This window comes from Furipterus horrens, unplaced genomic scaffold, assembly GCF_987537825.1.
Source record: "Furipterus horrens unplaced genomic scaffold, mFurHor1.1.pri manual_scaffold_8, whole genome shotgun sequence".
NCBI lineage: Eukaryota > Metazoa > Chordata > Mammalia > Chiroptera > Furipteridae > Furipterus > Furipterus horrens.
The window spans coordinates 38012958-38030608 of record NW_028327178.1 but is presented as its reverse complement, the minus strand read 5'-3'; the positions used below and the strand labels follow the sequence as shown (position 1 = coordinate 38030608).

General features: G+C 41.5%; 1 protein-coding gene across 2 annotated transcripts in view; it reads left to right on the top strand.

Annotated features, from left to right (window-relative positions):
* LAMA3 (laminin subunit alpha 3) overlaps positions 1–11422 on the top strand; it is a 267981-nt gene extending 256559 nt beyond the window's left edge. For both annotated transcript variants that reach the window (XM_090285716.1, XM_090285717.1), the window contains 7 exons: positions 1555–1738; positions 2541–2681; positions 5374–5533; positions 5639–5769; positions 7576–7669; positions 9463–9582; positions 10350–11422. In XM_090285716.1, the coding sequence (XP_090141842.1) occupies positions 1555–1738; positions 2541–2681; positions 5374–5533; positions 5639–5769; positions 7576–7669; positions 9463–9582; positions 10350–10495 (976 nt within the window). In that variant the 3' untranslated portion in view covers positions 10496–11422. The remainder of the gene's footprint in view (positions 1–1554; positions 1739–2540; positions 2682–5373; positions 5534–5638; positions 5770–7575; positions 7670–9462; positions 9583–10349) is intronic.
* Positions 11423–17651: the final 6229 nt, after the last annotated feature.

Genomic DNA, 17651 nt, shown 5'->3' with positions numbered 1-17651 from the left:
GGCATGCAAGAGGCAACCACACATTGATGTTTCTCTCCCTCTCTTTCTCCCTCCCTTCCCCTCGCTCTAAAAATAAATAAAATATTTTTTAGAAGTAGAAAAAAAGAAAGTAAAGCTTGTTTAGCCAAATGTACATATGATATGTACCCATCATGCAAATAAATATTAACTTTCATTCTCTGTTTTTGCTGCATGATGCTTGCTTAACTCCTGTTTTATCATAGGTGGGGTATTAAGGTCTGAGAAACAAAGGTGGGTAGAAGAAGCCAGATCTGCACTTTTGTGCCTCTGTGCTAAATGTGTCTTACAGAAAGAAAATGCATATTTGATGCTTAAGTCAAATCCTTGTTATTCAAATAATCCCTCAACTCCTGTTTACAACTTCTCCTTGCCTGTATACAAAATAGAATGCATATTCACAGGGCTTAAAAAGTATGTGCGGAGGAGCTGTTCAGTGAAATAAGCCCACCATAGAAAGACAAATACTGTACGGTTTCACTTATACAGGGTACCTAGAGTAGTAAAATTCGGAGACAGAGTACTGAACAGTGAGTGGTTGCCAGGGGTGGGGGGAGGAGGAACTACAGAGCTGTTGTTTAATGGGTGCAGTGTTTCAGTTTTACAAAATGAAAAGAGTTCTGGAGCTGGGTTGTACAACAATGTACACTACTGAACTGAACACTTCAAAATGGTTAAGATGGTAAGTTTTATGTTACGTGTATTTTACCATATTTTTTAAAATCCTCACGTGAGGATATGTTTATTGATTTGAGAGAGAGAGAAAGATGGGGAGAGAGAAAGAAACATCAATGTAAGAAAGAAACATTGATTGATTGCTTCCCATATATGCCCTGAATGGGGATCTAACACACAACCTCGGGACGTGCCCTGACCAGGAAGTGAACCCACAACCTTCTGGTGTACAGGATGGCTCTCCAACCCACTGAGCCACCCTTCCAGGGCTACCATAATTTTTTAATGTTGATTATTTTTTTTAATAAGGCATCTTCCTCCTTGCCATGTGATGGGGCTTACATCACTAGCTAAGCTTGCTGTAGAACTTCCACATTATTCCTCAGCTCAGTGAGGGACTTATACAACACAAATTTTAACAGCTGTATATAATAACTTTTGAAAGTTCCCAGAGCCCTGCCTGGGTGACTCGGTTGGTTGGAGTGTTGTCCCATACACCAAAAGGTTGCGGGTTCGATACCTGGTCAGGGCATATATGGAGGTCTCAGGTTCAATCCCTAGTCAGGGTGCGTACAAGAGACAACTGACTGATGTTTCTCTCTCACATCAGTGTTTCTCTTTCTCTTCCTTCCTCTCTTTCTTGCCCTTCCTCTCTCTCTAAAATCAATAAACATATCCTCAGGTAAGGGTTAAAAAAAATTTCCCAAAAGGATAGGTTATTTAATTAGCACATGCCTTGGTTTATTATATAATGGGGTTTGGGCTATTTGCTCCTCACCCTCTTTCCAAGCTTGGAAGATTTGCAAAAACACTGAAAACTTCTGTTTTCCTTCTTTGCCTGTTGCTGTCTTTCCCCCACAGGTCACAATTTGCTGTGGACATGCAGACAACATCCTCCAGAGGGCTTGTGTTTTACACAGGCAAGAAGAACTCCTTTATGGCCCTTTATCTCTCAAAGGGACATCTGGTCTTTGCTTTGGGAGCAGAAGGGAAAAAGCTGAGGCTCAAAAGCAAAGAGAAGTGCAATGACGGGAAGTGGCACACGGTAAGCTCTGGGGCTGCGTTAGAAGCTCAGCGCTGGGGACTGCTACACATGCCATGCCTGAAAGTTAATTTAAATGCTGCTTCTTCAGTCCCCTCCATGCCTCTCTGGGGTGTCTCACTCCCCTTGCCTACCCCTGCCCAGCCTCCTGGACCATTTCTTTCCTTCAAGACAATTTCCAGGTCTCCGGTCCCCTCTGTGAGCCTTCTCCATAGCACAAGTAGAAAGACCCATATCTCGCCCTGGCTGGTGGCTCCATTGGTTGGAGCATCATCCCATGCACAGAAAGGCTGAGAGTTCGATTCCCAGTCAGGACACATACCTAGGTTGCAGGTTTGGTTTAGGGCAAGAAGGGACATATATATATATATATATATGTGTGTGTGTGTGTGTGTGTGTGTGTGTGTGTGTGTGTGTGTGTGACTCCCCACCCCCCTCTCAGCTCTGCACAAACTACTCCCCTTTATTGCATGGGTGTATGTATATTTATGTTCCTTTAGTTCTTCAATTGTTTATATTTTCTATAAATTTTTAGATTAATTATATCTTTATTAGCTCACTTTTGAGCAACGTTGGTTTGTTGGCTTTCTTGCTCACTTGTTTAGCTTACTTGTTTAATATCTAACATAACATCACAAAATGATGATGATGATGATGATGATGGTGACGACAACACTAGGGAGAAAAATCTCTGATTTTTAAAAGCTACTTGAAGGGATAGAAAAACATTTTTTTAAACTTTCCCGTGACAACAGCAATCGTCAAAGACAAAAATGTGATTAACTCATTTTCTTTACTCTTAAAGGCAACGTTCGGACAAAACGGAGAAAAGTGGCGCTTGGCTGTGGATGGTCTGAGAGCCTGGGAGGCGAGCTGGCCTGGAAATTCCACCTTCAACCTCAGGACACCCATTTACCTGGGGTCGTCTCCCTCAGGGAAACCAAAGGTAAGAAGTGATGCTTCAAAGCCACAGATAAATAATTCACTTTATAATAGAATCATTATAATTATACAAAGTATTCAGGAATATCACAATACCCTAAATGATTTGTACAATAATCTAATTAATGTCCATAAGCCCACAGCCTTTCATTTTAAAGGTGCAGCTTCAGAAACAGGCAGGTCCTAAAGGCGTGAACATAGGGCTTCTCCGTGGCTTTAGAAATGCAACTCTTAGCTTCTTTTCCAGGAATGCAAAAATGTCAGTTTTAGGTTGTAGATAGGGATTTTCGGTTAAGATAATATTTTCAAACTTGAGCAAGTTGTGCCACCTTCACCCTCTTTGCCGCATCCAGTAAAACATTTGCTTAATAGTTTGCTCTCAATCAACTCACTGTTTAATTTAAATCTTTTTTTCTCTCTCCTAAATGGAAATCCAATATTCTTAACCATAAATAGTAGGTAACCATCAAAATAAATACATGAAAATAAAAGCATTTAAAAAGTCTAGCTAGATAGTGTGGCCTGCATGCCCTTCACTTACAGAAAAAGGAGCTGGACAAGTGACCAAGAGGTGTTTAAAACATGTTAGCACAAAACAGAAATGTGTTCCTTGCTCTGATAAGAAGGCTAGAAAGAGAATTGAAAAGGAAATAGCATAATAACTGAATATATGCTTTAATGTTATTTGGTGTCCACAATAAAATTGTATCAGGAACCAAACTTGGGGAAACATTGGGCTAAGGGGAAGTCACAATCACATCCATTCCCCAAGAAGGTGGGGTATGTACCTGGATTTTTCAAGATCAATGGCGCTGATGGAGCCACGGACCTAGAGTTGAGCTCTGCAGTGCCCTCTCCCTGTCCCTCTTCCCGTGCTGCTGGGGCACAGATTGCACCTCCTTTCCTTGGGGCAGCTCTACCCACTCTCCATTCCCGCATATTTGCTTTTTTCTCTCACAAAGTTAACTAAGATGGTTCTGTCAGCAGCTCAGGCCTAGGAACTAACTGCCCTCCACTTACATGCACGGTCAGATGCTCAGCCCCTCTTGCCCCTCTCCTCATGGGTGGTGGCCCAGTCTGGTGTGGTGTTTGCTCGCCGTGGTGGAGGAAGGGCCAAGACTCAGATCTGGGCCTGGGAGTGGGCCTAATTAAAGCAGGTCATTTCCTCCAGCGTGGATTCTGTGCGTTCAGGCTGACCTTGCCTAAGCCAGGGTGCCTCCACAGGGCTCAGCCTGGCCCCCTTGAGTTTTGCACTGGGGTTTGGGTCAAAGCCCCAGCACGTCATAAAGTATTGTTTTTCTTTATTATATATAATAATATCTATATCATAAATAATATATAGCATAATAGATTATATAATACACATATATAATAATATACAACATATTAATTGCTAAGGAGGATACTACTCAGTGTTACTATTTGCTTTTCTGAAACCTCTGTACCTATTTCCCTCTCAGAGAAATCTCAGGATGGGGTAGCTATTCAAGGGCACAATTCGGGTATTCTTTTGATCTGGATACATCACACCTGGCATCCTAATATCTGGGACAATCTGTAGAACCCCATTTACAACATTCTAACAAGCCAAGGTTGTTTTTGCAGCCTTCCTTCAACCTGAAAGATTACCATTAGATTACCCTCCTCCAAATCCTGCTGAAGGGCAGGCCACACCCTATCAAACCATGTTTGGTGCTGAATACCAAAACCTGCAGTCAGCCTTTCGGGGTTCAGTGTTAGGCCATGGCCTATCCTGGAGAGTCTGAGCTGGGTCTCAGCTACAGGCTCATTATTATTGTATAAGGCGGTCAACCTGAAGAGACCAAGAATTTCATAGGAAGCCTGGTCAGTACTTTATTGTTGACACTGACACCACATGCATCTCTAATATCACCTTATTCTCTTAAAATTATGATGTCTTGTGCCTGTCATGTAGAATTCTAGGGTCCTAAAGGGAGTTTAGGGATTTAATTCAGTGATTCTTTTACTTTTTTGAGAATTTCATGAAAGTTACAGTCCCCTCCCCAGGAAACTGAACATGAAGAGGATACCTGGTATATGATTTAAGGGATCACAGAACCCAGAAGCACAGCCCTAGGCCCCGGGTGAGCATTACTGTTTCAGGCCAATGTCAGGCAGGTAAGGGCTTCATACAAGCCCACCAGCGCTGCACACTGTATCTTATTTTAACTCAAATGCATTCAATAAGCCCAACAATGTAGGGAACCTTTTTACACTTTACTATTTTTGGAATGTTTTCGGCTCTTTTTTCCATCAGCTGCCCTGCATTAAGCAATCACATCAGTTCGTGAAACCCTAAGAAGGTGGTTTGTACCTGCAAAGGGATGGTGAGATCTGTGAAGCGTAAGGTGGAAATTTCCCCTGTGATAGCTGTGTGTGTGTGGACAGAGTCAGGCCACCCTCCCTGTTCTTGTCCCAGCAATCTCACCAGCCCTGCCTTCTGCACACATACCACTTAGGTCGGTGGCACCTTCAAAATTTGACCACCCTCCAGATGTCTGGTATCCAGATTTTGCTTGGTACTGTGAGCAGAGAGCCAAATGGAAGTCAGACTCTTTGAAACAGGAAGAATGAATCTCCAGCCTTCTGCTTTTAGCAGACAACTGTCCCTGCCCTTAACCTTGGCATCCGAAAGTTGTGGGCAATGACATTTGCTCTCTTCTGCTTGGTTGCAGAGCCTTCCCCAAAACAGCTTCGTGGGATGCCTGAGGAACTTTCAGTTGGATTCAAAACCACTGGACACCCCTTCTTCAAGCTTTGGGGTGTCTCCCTGCTTGATTGGCTCTTTGGAGAAAGGCATTTATTTCTCCCAAGAAGAGGGTCACATCAAACTAGGTAAGGAGCGGTTTGGAAGAATTTATGTTTTTGAGTCTGAAGAACTCCACCCTTTTTCTTGAATTATGATGTTTTAACTATTCTTTTTTTCCCCCCCTTTTGAAGCTAACTCTGTGTTGTTGGGGCCAGAATTTAAGCTGCTTTTCAGCATTCGTCCAAGAAGTCTCACTGGAATCCTAATACACATCGGCAGTCAACCGGGAAAGCACCTGTGTGTTTACATGGAGGCAGGAAAGGTGCGTAACAGTCTGAGGACAAGAAAGGGCTTGCGAATTTACATTAGAAGCAGATCCCATTTCTGGAGACCATAGTAGGTGAAGTGATAATAAGGAAGGAATCCAATCTTGTATTTCTGACTTCAGGGCTGCCTTACCCTTTTCCCTCAGCAACTAATGTGATCATCATGTTTTCTGTTCTTCATCTTTAAAATTGGGAAAATTAGAACCAGCTTGGCTGAATTCCAGCTGTACCACTTAGCTATATGGCCTTATGGAAGTTATTTAACTTCTTTCAGAATCAATTTCTTTATCTGTAGAATGTAGATAATAACGCTTGTATCTTATGGCTTCTGTCAAGAGAATAGAAGCTGCCACATACTCCATGAATGGTCATTTCTCTCTTCTCCCCTTCACCCTTGTCTCATCTCTACTTTTATTCCTAAGGGCAGTGCCAGAATTCATGGCATACATTTTCTCACTGGCTGTCTATACCGTGCCACACCCATGCCCATGCCCTGTCTGCTGGATCAGTTTCAGATTCCCCTTGTCCTCTGCACAACTCACCAGGCTTCTTGTTCCTGCAGCCACTCGGCCACCAGGTCTCCACCCAGCTTCCTTCTCTTTTCCTGGATTCCTTCTCCAGTGTCTGCTTCTGCTGCTCCATCCGTCCCATTGTTCCCAGGCCCCATCAATATCTTATTTTCATAACCCAGTTATATCACTTTTCTTTTCACAAAAATCTCTTTAAAACCAAGTTCTTCTAGGAAGCCTCTCTTAGTTAAGGCCTCAAGGCAAAGATTGATAATGTGCCCATTTTCTTTCACCTGCATCCTTCCACATTTTATTAAATGTGAGGGGGGAAATGCCAAGAAGAAAATAAAATTGTCCAAACTCCTAGAAGAACACTTTTTTTTTTTAAGTTGCAGCCTTTAAGTCTGAGCAGGCCCGTCTGTTGGCTGGAGAAGCAAGCCACTCTGCTTGCCAGTGATTGAGATAGGCTGGCTTTTTCAGGAGAGGGTTTGGGGACAGTCCCCAATGAGAGCTTCTGGATGGGAAATAATCACAGAAGTTGAAATCAAGACTTGATGACCTTCATAACAACAGTCACATTGTTTAGCTCGAAAATTCCCTGAGAATGGGCTGTGCTGTCTAGCTATGTGCACATTAAATGTAAATTACTTATCAACACTTATTTGAGCCCTCTAATTTCATTCACCTTAATTCAGTGCTTGGAGAATCCTGGCCCAGAGATTGGGAATGAGGAATTCTACAGAGTAACAGGCTGAGTGCCTGACCCCTGATACATGACCAGTACAAATTTAATTGGTTAGTTTGAGTTTGTTGGATTCCTTGGATGCGAACCTCTCTATAAATCATGCATTCGTGGAATTATTTTAATTGGCAGGCCCTAGCAGCAGTATACAGGCCTCAGCGAGCAATTTTGCCTTCCAAATTTTACATATCCTTCTAAACAAAGCCACTGTCACATATTAATAGCTAAGGAGATTTTCGATGCTAATCATAACCTCTGAGTAGGGCCTGATGGGGGAGGGAAGGGAGGTTCCAATGCAGAGGAAAAAGCTTATTGCCCTTGACAGCAGCCTCAGGCAGAACCGTTTGCAGCTTGCTTGCTTTGAAGGAATGCAGCAGAGAAATTCTTGCAAAGCCGTGAACCACATGTGATCACTTGGTGTGGGAGTGGGAAACTTGTATCTAAAGTGTTCTTGGGCTGTCAGGGGGGAAGGGTGGGGGAGGGAAGGGGGCAGAGGAAGTTGGCTCCACCTGTCTTTCTGAAGGAAACAGGAAAATGCATGTGTGTTCCAGGTCATGGCCTCTGTGGACAGTGAGGCAGGTGGGATCTTGACATCAGTCACACCAAAGCAGTCTCTCTGTGATGGACAGTGGCACTCGGTGGCAGGTATGAAGTCCAGTAGCCTCCTATTCACACACTGAAACAGTCGCCCTTTTCATCTGACTTGAATGTCCCAAATGCAACCTGAGTTCATTAATCCGTTAGTGTCTGAGCTGGTCAGCCCCACCAGGTTAAAACTGTAAGCCAAAATTAATTTTAGATTATAATAAAGAATAAAAAGGCATTTATTGAACAAAAGAAACTACAGCCCAGGAGACACAGATTCAGTTAGTAACCTAATTTGTGTTCCATTGAGACAAAGGGGAAGCCATCTTTTATAGTGAAAGTTCTCACTCCAGTTCCCAATTTTATGCAAATGATGTTTCTAAGAACTGCAGTTCCAATTGGTCAAGATAGATGCAAATGAGAACACAATTTGTATAGATCTGATTGGATGGGGCAGACCTCAGTCCATTGGCCAAAAGATGAAACCCGCGGTGGTTTACTCAGGCGATGTAAACAGCCAGGGGCCTACACGCTGTGCAGGAAGCTGAGAGTTCAGTCGGTAGTTCTTCTCAGCATACAGAGTGTGTGAGGAGCCCCCATCAGCAAACAGCCACTAACCTCTTATTATTCATAAACTTTGGGCCATTGGTTGACCATGAGGAGTCCTTCTCAGCAAGTAAATTCCTTCTCGGGCTTCACATCAAATGACTCTTTCTTCTCAGGGTCCACAGCATGGTGAGAATGTGTCCATTCTCACCCCAAGCCATGTTTATGTAATTCTTGGGTGCTTTCTCCAGTTTCTCCATAACATACTGACAGTTTTGTTTTTTGAGCCCACCAAACAGTTAAGCTGTGTTTGTTTTTAAGGTGGTATTACACTGTGATTTAGATTTTGACTCTGAAGTCAAAAAGAACAAAGGTCAAATCCCAGTCCCAGCCCTTTCCTGTGTGACCTTGGGCAAGCTACTACTAAATCGCTTTTCGTAGTCTATTTCCTCATCTGCAAAATGGAGATAAAAAGAATATATACTTCCCAAGGTTATAAAAACTAAATGGGATAATGCATGTAATGTGCTTAGCAGTGTCCAATATGTAGCAAGTGGTCAGTAAGTATTTGCTCTTACTATTGTTAAAGTTCAATGTTGGGTTTTTTAAAAATACCCATTTAATATGAATGCAAATGTTTTAAATAAATCACTGGACAGAGAGCAGGCACGGCCTTTCTCTGTGCCTGCTGTCTACTATTTTATGAATCTGTTATTTTATGAATAACTTGTAGACATAAGTTTGAAGATATATTAACCTGTTCTGGCTAAAATATCTTTGTAAAAAACTTGTCTTTTCTTGCCTAATTTGAAAGCTAACTACATTGCAGTTGGTTAAGATTATTAACGTGGGTGGAATTTTATTTGGAGGTACTAAAGTGACTGTCTTTGGAGTTAGTTTTCAGAAGTCAGTGTCTTCCTGGAAAGAAGCTGAGATCACGTGATATAAGCACAACCTTGGACACAGGAGACCAGAGCTTGAATCTTGTTCAGCTTATAACCGAGCCATCCTGTCAAGCTCCTCAATGGCTGAGAGTCGGTCTCTTATGTGGGAAATAGGAATGATAATATATTTCTCATAAATTTTAAGAGATAAATTATGTAATTACATGGAAGCACATAAACACCACCCGGTGTGGAGAAATCGGCTGAAATTATCAGTGGGTGAGCTGAATTCCTGAGAACAGTGCTCCCACAGGTCCGACAGGAATGAGCTAAAAGAAGCCAGTGGTTACACACTCGTGTAGACATTAAACAGTGGGCAGGGCCCTCCTCAGGTAATATCTGACCAGCTTGCTTTCCCTGCAGTCACCATAAAACAACACATCCTGCACCTGGAACTGGATGCAGACAATAGCTACACAGCTGGACAGTTCCCCTTCCTGCCTGCCAGCACTCAGGAGCCACTATACATTGGAGGTGTCCCAGGTAACTCTCGTCATGATTTCTACACCATGTTGCCCAATGTCAGCTCTTAACGTTTCCATTTTAACCCAGCAAATGCGATACCCCAGCCCATGGATCATCAGTAGAGCAGCCGTTGACTATACAGTAGAAATGATGAGGCCCTGCTCTAGCACCTGGGGAAAGCCAGTTGCTAGCAGTGGGCACATTTCATGGCAGCCCAGGCTGTGTTGCCACTGCTTCCTCCTGTCCCAAAGCCTATAATTGATAAGCCTCTCTTAAGAGGCTGCATTAATCTAAAAGCCTGATATCAGTGAATATTCAGGAAAGGGACTGAGATACTGAAACGTGATCTCAGCATTAAGCTTTGCTGGTGAGTTACTAAGCTTTGTGGGGCCCAGATGGGACAGCCCGGCAGGTTGAGATGGAGTCGAGTGCAAGGCTGGAATTTTGGCTGAAAAGAGTGTTGTCATTCTTCATCGTTTTATGTTCCTCCAAATAGTTCGGTCATTAATTTTAAAGGTCTTCCATGACCCATAAAAAGCACTAACATTCAGTTATTATCTATCGATTTGGGCTGTGGAGTTGCCTTCTTTGAAGGATTTGAACAGTAGCCTTGTGCTGATTTATCACAGCAGGTGGGGCGTTGGGTGCCTGCTGAAAGAAAGGAAAGGACTGGGTCAGCTGAGACCTCGGGTCCCTTGATCTCTAATTGGACTATTTTTTAAATTGGGTGCATTCATTTGACAGCATGAATTATCTATTGACTGCTTCTCCTCTTCCTTTCTCAGCCAGTTTAAAGGCTCTGAAGCTCCCTGTCTGGAAATCATTTTTCGGCTGCCTGAAGAATATTCAAGTCAACCACGTTCCCATCCCTGTCACTGAAGCTGTGGAAGTCCAGGGGACTGTCAGTCTGAATGGCTGTCCCGACCACTGACTCAAACCAATTACACAGTGAGGAAATTCACCTTTAAAAGCACTGATTACCAATGCACCTCCCTCTCCCTGCTCAAGGTCATTTTTGACTTAAGACACCTTGTGGATGGGTTTCATAGCAAATCCAATTTTTAACTTCGACCACACATAGCCATCATTTTGGCATTCAGTGCTACATAAGTATTTTATATAAAAATCCCAATTTTTGAAGATGATGAACAAATTGTTATATGCTTCTGGTAATACCACTTTTCACTAAAAATGAAATGTCTTTTAAAGAACACTATTTCCCACTTGTTAAAAAATAAACATCTTTTAAAGCACTTTAAAATTACAAAAATTTTACATCTGTTAAATGGTCATAATTTATGAAGTTAAATTAATGCAGTTAAATTATGGTGTTTTATTAACATAAAGCCAGTGACTTGATGGTCATTGTTAACTGTATTAACTCTTTAGCACCTGTTCAATGTGCCACTTACAACACAGTATTTTACAGATAATTATTCAGCATACACTGGTAGGTACAATGTGTGCTCAGTGTTGGGTCCACAGTCAAGTGAAAGAACTATGTAATTCTTGCCCTGAAGGAATATGCAGTCCAATTTGGGAGACACATAATATTCATAAAATAGTAAATACCAAACCAATTTAATAAACCTATAATTCACTTGGCTTCCCATGTACAATCTGTGACCAGCCAACTCTAGATTATAATGACCAATTCCCTAAGAGCAAAAACTACCTAGTAGGAAAGCTGAGATGGATATACATCCTTTAATTAAAGCTTTGCATGGCAAGCTAACAGTAGTCAATGGGAAGGATGAATCACTTCTAGTTTTATCTACAAAATAATGAACCATGTACTAGACTAATATTATTACCCAGCACTGCCCTCCCAAATAAAGAATACTATACAAGTACTTCATAGTCTGTATCTTCTACATAGTATTTGTTCATCAGGGGGAAAATTACAGATAATTCTGAAAACTGGTATCGTAATCCTATGTGGTATCCTTACAGCTGTATGCCCACCACCTCCGAAGCTGAGCCAACTTACCTTCAAGTCAGTGCTCTTTTATGACCCTCATACTGCAGTCTTGTGAGCGTACTTTTTAACAAACATGTCTATGCAAACATGAATGTTCTTCCAGAGAGGTAGCGGGTCCCCATCACAGGCTATATATACCATGTTTCCCCCAAAATAAGACAGTGTCTTATATTAATTTTTGCTTCTAAAGATGCGCTAGGTCTTATTTTCAGGCGAGGGCTTATATTTCTAAGCACTAGGTCTTATTTTGGGGGGATGTCTTATTTTCGGGGAAACACAGTAACAGAGGCTGGCTGGTGGACTTTAGAGATGCTATGCTGGGTCATGTATGACCTTAAGTCATGTACTTTCAGAAAACTGATTTTCAAGTGAAAACTTCACCAGGTGATTACCACTCAGACACTAAGCTGTATGAAGAGCATCCATTTCACCTGTCTTTGGCAGGTCTACACTAAACAGGTGATTTTCTCTTCTGGGTTCCTGGTGTTGACTAAAGTGAATCTACAGAGTTATTTATTAGTGCTGATTATTTATCAGCACTTTCCAGATTCATTATAAAGGGGCAATTAATTCTTCGCTAATACCATGACTTTTTCTCCATTTTGTAGTAGCTTGAAAAACAGCTGTCTGTCTATCTATCTGTCTTTGCTGAATAACCCCAGCCACCATAAGGCAGAAGAAAGTATCAGAGATGGAATTACAGCTGGGGATACAGAAATCCCTCAGCATGGCTCTTCTTAGATTATAAATGTGTGTTCTCTGAAAGGAATGTTTACAGCTCCTCTACTGAACTATAGTGGAAATTATTTGTAAACTGTCAAGTGCCATACAAATATTATCACTGTTATCTTCTTCCTGGCTCTTAGCTTCTCACAAGTTGTGCTGACCTGGGGGTAATAGTCTAAGGAGAGGCTGCAAGATGACTGGGGGCTGACTGACCAGTTCATGACCTGTCCACAGTTGGTTTCACTTTGGTCCAGAGGACCAGGGCCTGGATTTTGAGAAAACTTTTAGCACATCTCCCCGGGCAACAGTCTTTCCAGGGGCACAAGTGACTGTGAAGTAATTGTGTGCCTTCTTGGGCAGCTTCAACCTCCCTCTCAGGGCACCTCTTGGCCTCACTCCTCAACTCTCAGGGTGGCTGAGTTTTGGGCACACTCACAACAACCCCATGGCAGGGGTCAATGGCCCTGGGCAGAGCATGCTGACATCCTCTTCCTCGCAGACAGGAAGTGGTCTCACTTCTCCACTGCGAACTTTGACTCGGCTCCTTTCTGCTCCCACGCCCACACAGTGCCTCCTGCAAAACCTCTAGCCAAACTCCCCCCACCCCCGCCCCCACCCAAACACCTTCACCCCTCTCTTCCAGGTCCCTGTGCTGGCTCCAGAAAGGCCAAATTTCTTAGGAATGCTGATTTAGAGACAGCCTATGAGTAGAATCATTTTTAAATAACATTATTTTATTGAATACAAATGGTATATATGTAAGTTATAGAAAAATTAGAATATGCAAAGAAGCATAAAATCACCTATAATCCCATCACCCAGGAATCGGTTTGCATTTAGTTACAAGTCTATTATTCTTTGTGTTTTCTTAAAAATTCACAATTATGCTGTATATATTTTATATGGTTTTGAAAACTATGGTGACTGTTACCCAGGTCTTGGGCATTCAGATGAATTTACCATAAGGTGTTTTACCAACCACCTAGAATGAATGTCATAGAATGTGAACTTATTTATTTTCTTAGGATAAAATCTTAGAAATAAAACTACTAGGCCAAAGGATACAAACATTTTTATATTTATAGGTAGCTTTTGCTGAATTGTTTCCTAATAGGTTATATTCACTTCCATTTATATCTTTTTAAACTGGCCTTAGCCCCTGATGACACTAAATATAAACTCACCAAGGTCTGCCCGTGGTCTTCAAGACAGGGTGCACCCGTTGGAGCAGGCCAGCTCCTAGTGCTCCACCTTGCTCCAGGCACGCCTCAGCCAGAATAACATCACCCGGAAGTGCATGGTCAGCCGGTGGGCCCAGATGGGCGATTCCCAAAAACGCTTCTAGAGAGTATGCATTTTTATCATTCGTCCTTAAGAACCAACATGGAGCCACAGACAGATTTGCAAAACATGTCACTCTTAAGAGAGTTCCAAACAATGCCAGGCCTGGGATGTGCTTTCAGAAAGAAGCAAGGCCCTCCTCTGAGGGTTTGGAGGCTACACTAAGCACTCAGAGCAGTCTCTGAACCTCAGCCATAGCTCTGGCCAGTGGCTTCATCCTCTTCTGCCCTGTAAGTTTGCTTTTCTTGTGACTGAAACTTTTATAAGGATTTGCTCAGGTAGAATTCCCAGGGTTTAGTGTGTGTGTGTGTGTGTCTGTGTGTGTGTGTGTGTGTGTGCTGTAGTGCAGTTATCCATCTATCTGTCTATCTATCTATTTATTTTAAATTCCCATCTTCCCCACCCCCTCCTGTTTGGCAACCATCAGCTCGTTCTCTATATCTATGAATAAGTTTTTGTTTTGTTTTGTTTATTCATTTTTTAGATTGCACACATAAGTGAAATTGCACAATATTTGTCTTCCTCTGAGTTATCACTTAGCATAATAACCCTCTAGGTCCATTATGTTATCACAAATGCAAGAATTCAGTCTCTTTTATTGCTGAATAATATTCCATTGTGTGGGTGGGGGGTGTATCATATCGTCTTTATCCATTTATCTATTGATGGACACAGATTGTTTCCACATCTTGGCTATCACTAGTAATGCTTCAGTGAACATAAAGGTGAATATAATTTTTCAAATTAGTTGGGTTTTTTCTTTGGATACTCATAAGTGGAGTTGCTGAATCACATGGCAGATATATTTTTACTTTTTTGAGGAATCGCCATACTGTTTTCCACAGCGGCTGCACCAGTCTGCATTCCCATCAGCAGTGAGTGAGGGCTCCCTTTTCTCCACCTTTTCATCAGCGCTTATTATTTGCTGATTTATTGATAATAGTCATTCTGACAGGTGTGAGGTGGTATCTCATGTGGTTTCAATTTACATTTTCCTGATGGTTAATAATATTGAGTATCTTTACATGTCTGTTGACCATCTGTATGTCCTATTTGGAGACGTGTATTCAGGTCCTCTGCCCATTTTTAACTGGGTTGTTTGGTGATTGGTGTTAAGTTGTATGAGTTTCTCATAAACTTCAGATATTAACCCCTTATTATATGTATCATTAGCAAATATCTTCTCCATTTAGTAGGTTGTCTTTTTGTTCTGTTGATGGTTTGCCTCATTGTGCAAAATCATTTTAGTTTGATGTAGTCCCACTTGTTTATTTTTTCTTTTTTTTCCCTTGGTCAAGGAGATATATCAAAAAAGGTATTACTGAGAGCTATATCAAAGAGTTTACTGCCTGTGTTTTCTTCTGGGAGCTTTATGGTTTCAGGTATAACATTTGAGTCTTTAATTCATTTTGAGTTTATTTTTGTATATGATATGGGAAAGAGGTCCAATTTTATTCTTTTTGCAACACTGCTTATTGAAGAGACTGTCTTTACCTCATTGTGTGCCCTTCCCTCCTTTGTCATATATTAATAGGCCATATATATGAGGATTTACTTCTGGGCTTTCTATTCTATTTCATTGGTCAATATATCTGTTTTTAATTCCAGTACCATACTTTTTTTATTATTGTAGCTTTGTAGTATAGTTTGATGCCAGGGAGTGTGACACCTCACACTTTGTTCTTTTTAAAGATTTCTTTGGCTATTTGGGGTCTTTGTGGTTTAAATAGGTAAAAGCTGAAGTCCTTCTCAGTGCCCTGCTCCCCAGCGACAGAGAAACAGAACTCTTTTTTTTCTTAACATCAGTAATAATGGTAATAGTGGTAGTAGTAGATGACAGATGTGTCATATTTCCAGTTTTTTAATTTGCCAAACAATATAACTTAATTCCCCAGCATAGAAATTCTAGCATGAGGTTTGCATGCTTGAGTGTGGAAAACAGAGATAAAATTGGATTATCCCTGCTAATCATGTTGCGGGTGGGGGCAATTATTCTCTCAGAGTAGAGGGCCTGGTCCTGAGATGATGAATACTATTTACTGAAAATGTTGTCTTCTCCATTGTTCATAAAGACTTCTGTGACACCAGAATGTAAAGTGTACCTTTCTATCACCAAAGGTTTTATTCCCCATAAATTTTGAATGTGTGGTTTATTGTACTCTCCATTGAGCCCTTGACAAAATGAGAGTAAATGAGAATTGGGAGTTTCAGAGGGTAAAGAACTAGAATTTTCTGCAGCACTTCAGTCTTCATGAATGCACACAGATGGCAGAGCACACACACTTACTGATTAAACCATTCCTAGCTCCAAAAGCTTTTGCGAATTAATCAGTAACTAATCATTTCACAGTCAAGCAGCATGCATTCCTGGAAAGTGATAATGGACCTAGGTATCCGGTGATGTAGCTTGGCATGTTATCCATTCAAAAGGCAACTCTCAGTGGGTAATTACTCTTCCTACAGGAAATACTCTTTCTGTAAGAAGTGAAGTCTATGCTCTGGAAAATAAGTGACTGAACATACCTAGCATTCAACTGTAGTGCTGTCAACAGAGAATAAGATTGTCAATATCATGTTTTTGCAATGATAGTGTCAATATCATGTCCATGATGAGGGGCAGGCCTCTGCCAGGGGCTGATGTGCCTCATGGGACTTCTTCCTGGGTTACTGCCTGAACCCGAAGTCCAGCTGCTGCCATGACAGCCCCTTAAAAACTCAGATCCCAGTGGGTTTTGTCTCCTGCTCCACTGTTTCCAATAACCCATCTCTTCCCACTTTTCTGAGAAAAGAGGAATGATCCTCAAGAAAGCCACCCCCTTCTGGAAAAACTTTTACTCTTTGAAATCATTTGAATCTAAGACACTGCTTGCTCCCTTGGACCTATAATCTCAGATGAGTTTCAAACAGGCAAGCTTTCCATCATGCGGTTTAGGATATTCTAGAAGTTTGAGGAACAAAAACTTATGTCCCCTTCTCAAGGCTTCTCTCAAAGTTAAATGAGATGATGACTATAAAAATGTTATATCATTGTTGATATTACTGTTGACAACACTATAAGACATGGAGCAGAAGTATAAGAAGTTGGATATCCTCATGACTTTAGTTATTTCTAGGAAAGGAATTCAAATGTCCAAAAGTATGAAAGCTAAGGCTCTAATAAAGTTTCCTATTCTACTAGTGACTGTGTTTATCACTTTTCCTGGTTTGCCATTCTAAGGAAACAATGGAGAAAGTAAATTTGTCCTTTAGACTGTTGCTGTGTACACAAGATGTATTTCAAATGAAGAAAAAAAAACCTTCGTTGTAGACGCTGCGAACTGCCAGCCCCTCTCCTTTCACCTCTCACTGATGCAGGGCCTACCGCCCTAACTTCCAAAGGGCCAACGCTGGCATTTCTTTGAGGCCTCAGATTGCTAAAGTCAGCTGTGTCTGCTTGTGTCACAGCCCAACTGGACTCTTGAGAACCGGTGTCTTGCTCCCTGAGTTTGTCCAGTAGGATTACTTGCAGGCTACCCGCAATGGAGGCTGGATCCAAACACTTGATTCACTTGCTGCCTTTTCTTTTGTGTCTCACTCTACCCCTCCTTCCCCCATTTTCTTTGCCTCCCAAATAAACTATCTGCACTCAAATCCTTGATCAGGGTCTGCTTCAGGTGACCCCAAACTTAGACTCCCTCTGAGGAGTGAAGAGAAATTTTGTCCTAGGTTTGACAATACCATATCTGTGACATAGTTAGTTCTTGTTTGTCACAAAAAAAAACCAATAAAAATTATCTTAGATGCCCATTGTGCCTACCAATGTCAAGAAATTATCTGATCTTTGAGGGTGCATTTTGACTAGAATTAAATAATCAGGTTGTGATGTAAATTTTGACTTGTTTACTAATGGGACTATCTTCTGGATAAAAATGTTCCTTTGTACTCATGATACCTTATATTTGAAGAGCACTTTACAGAAATAAAGTAAATATATATTCTCATTTAATCAATGAGTGACAAAGAGAAGGGAAATTATCTAAATTCTAAGGTAGCATCATGC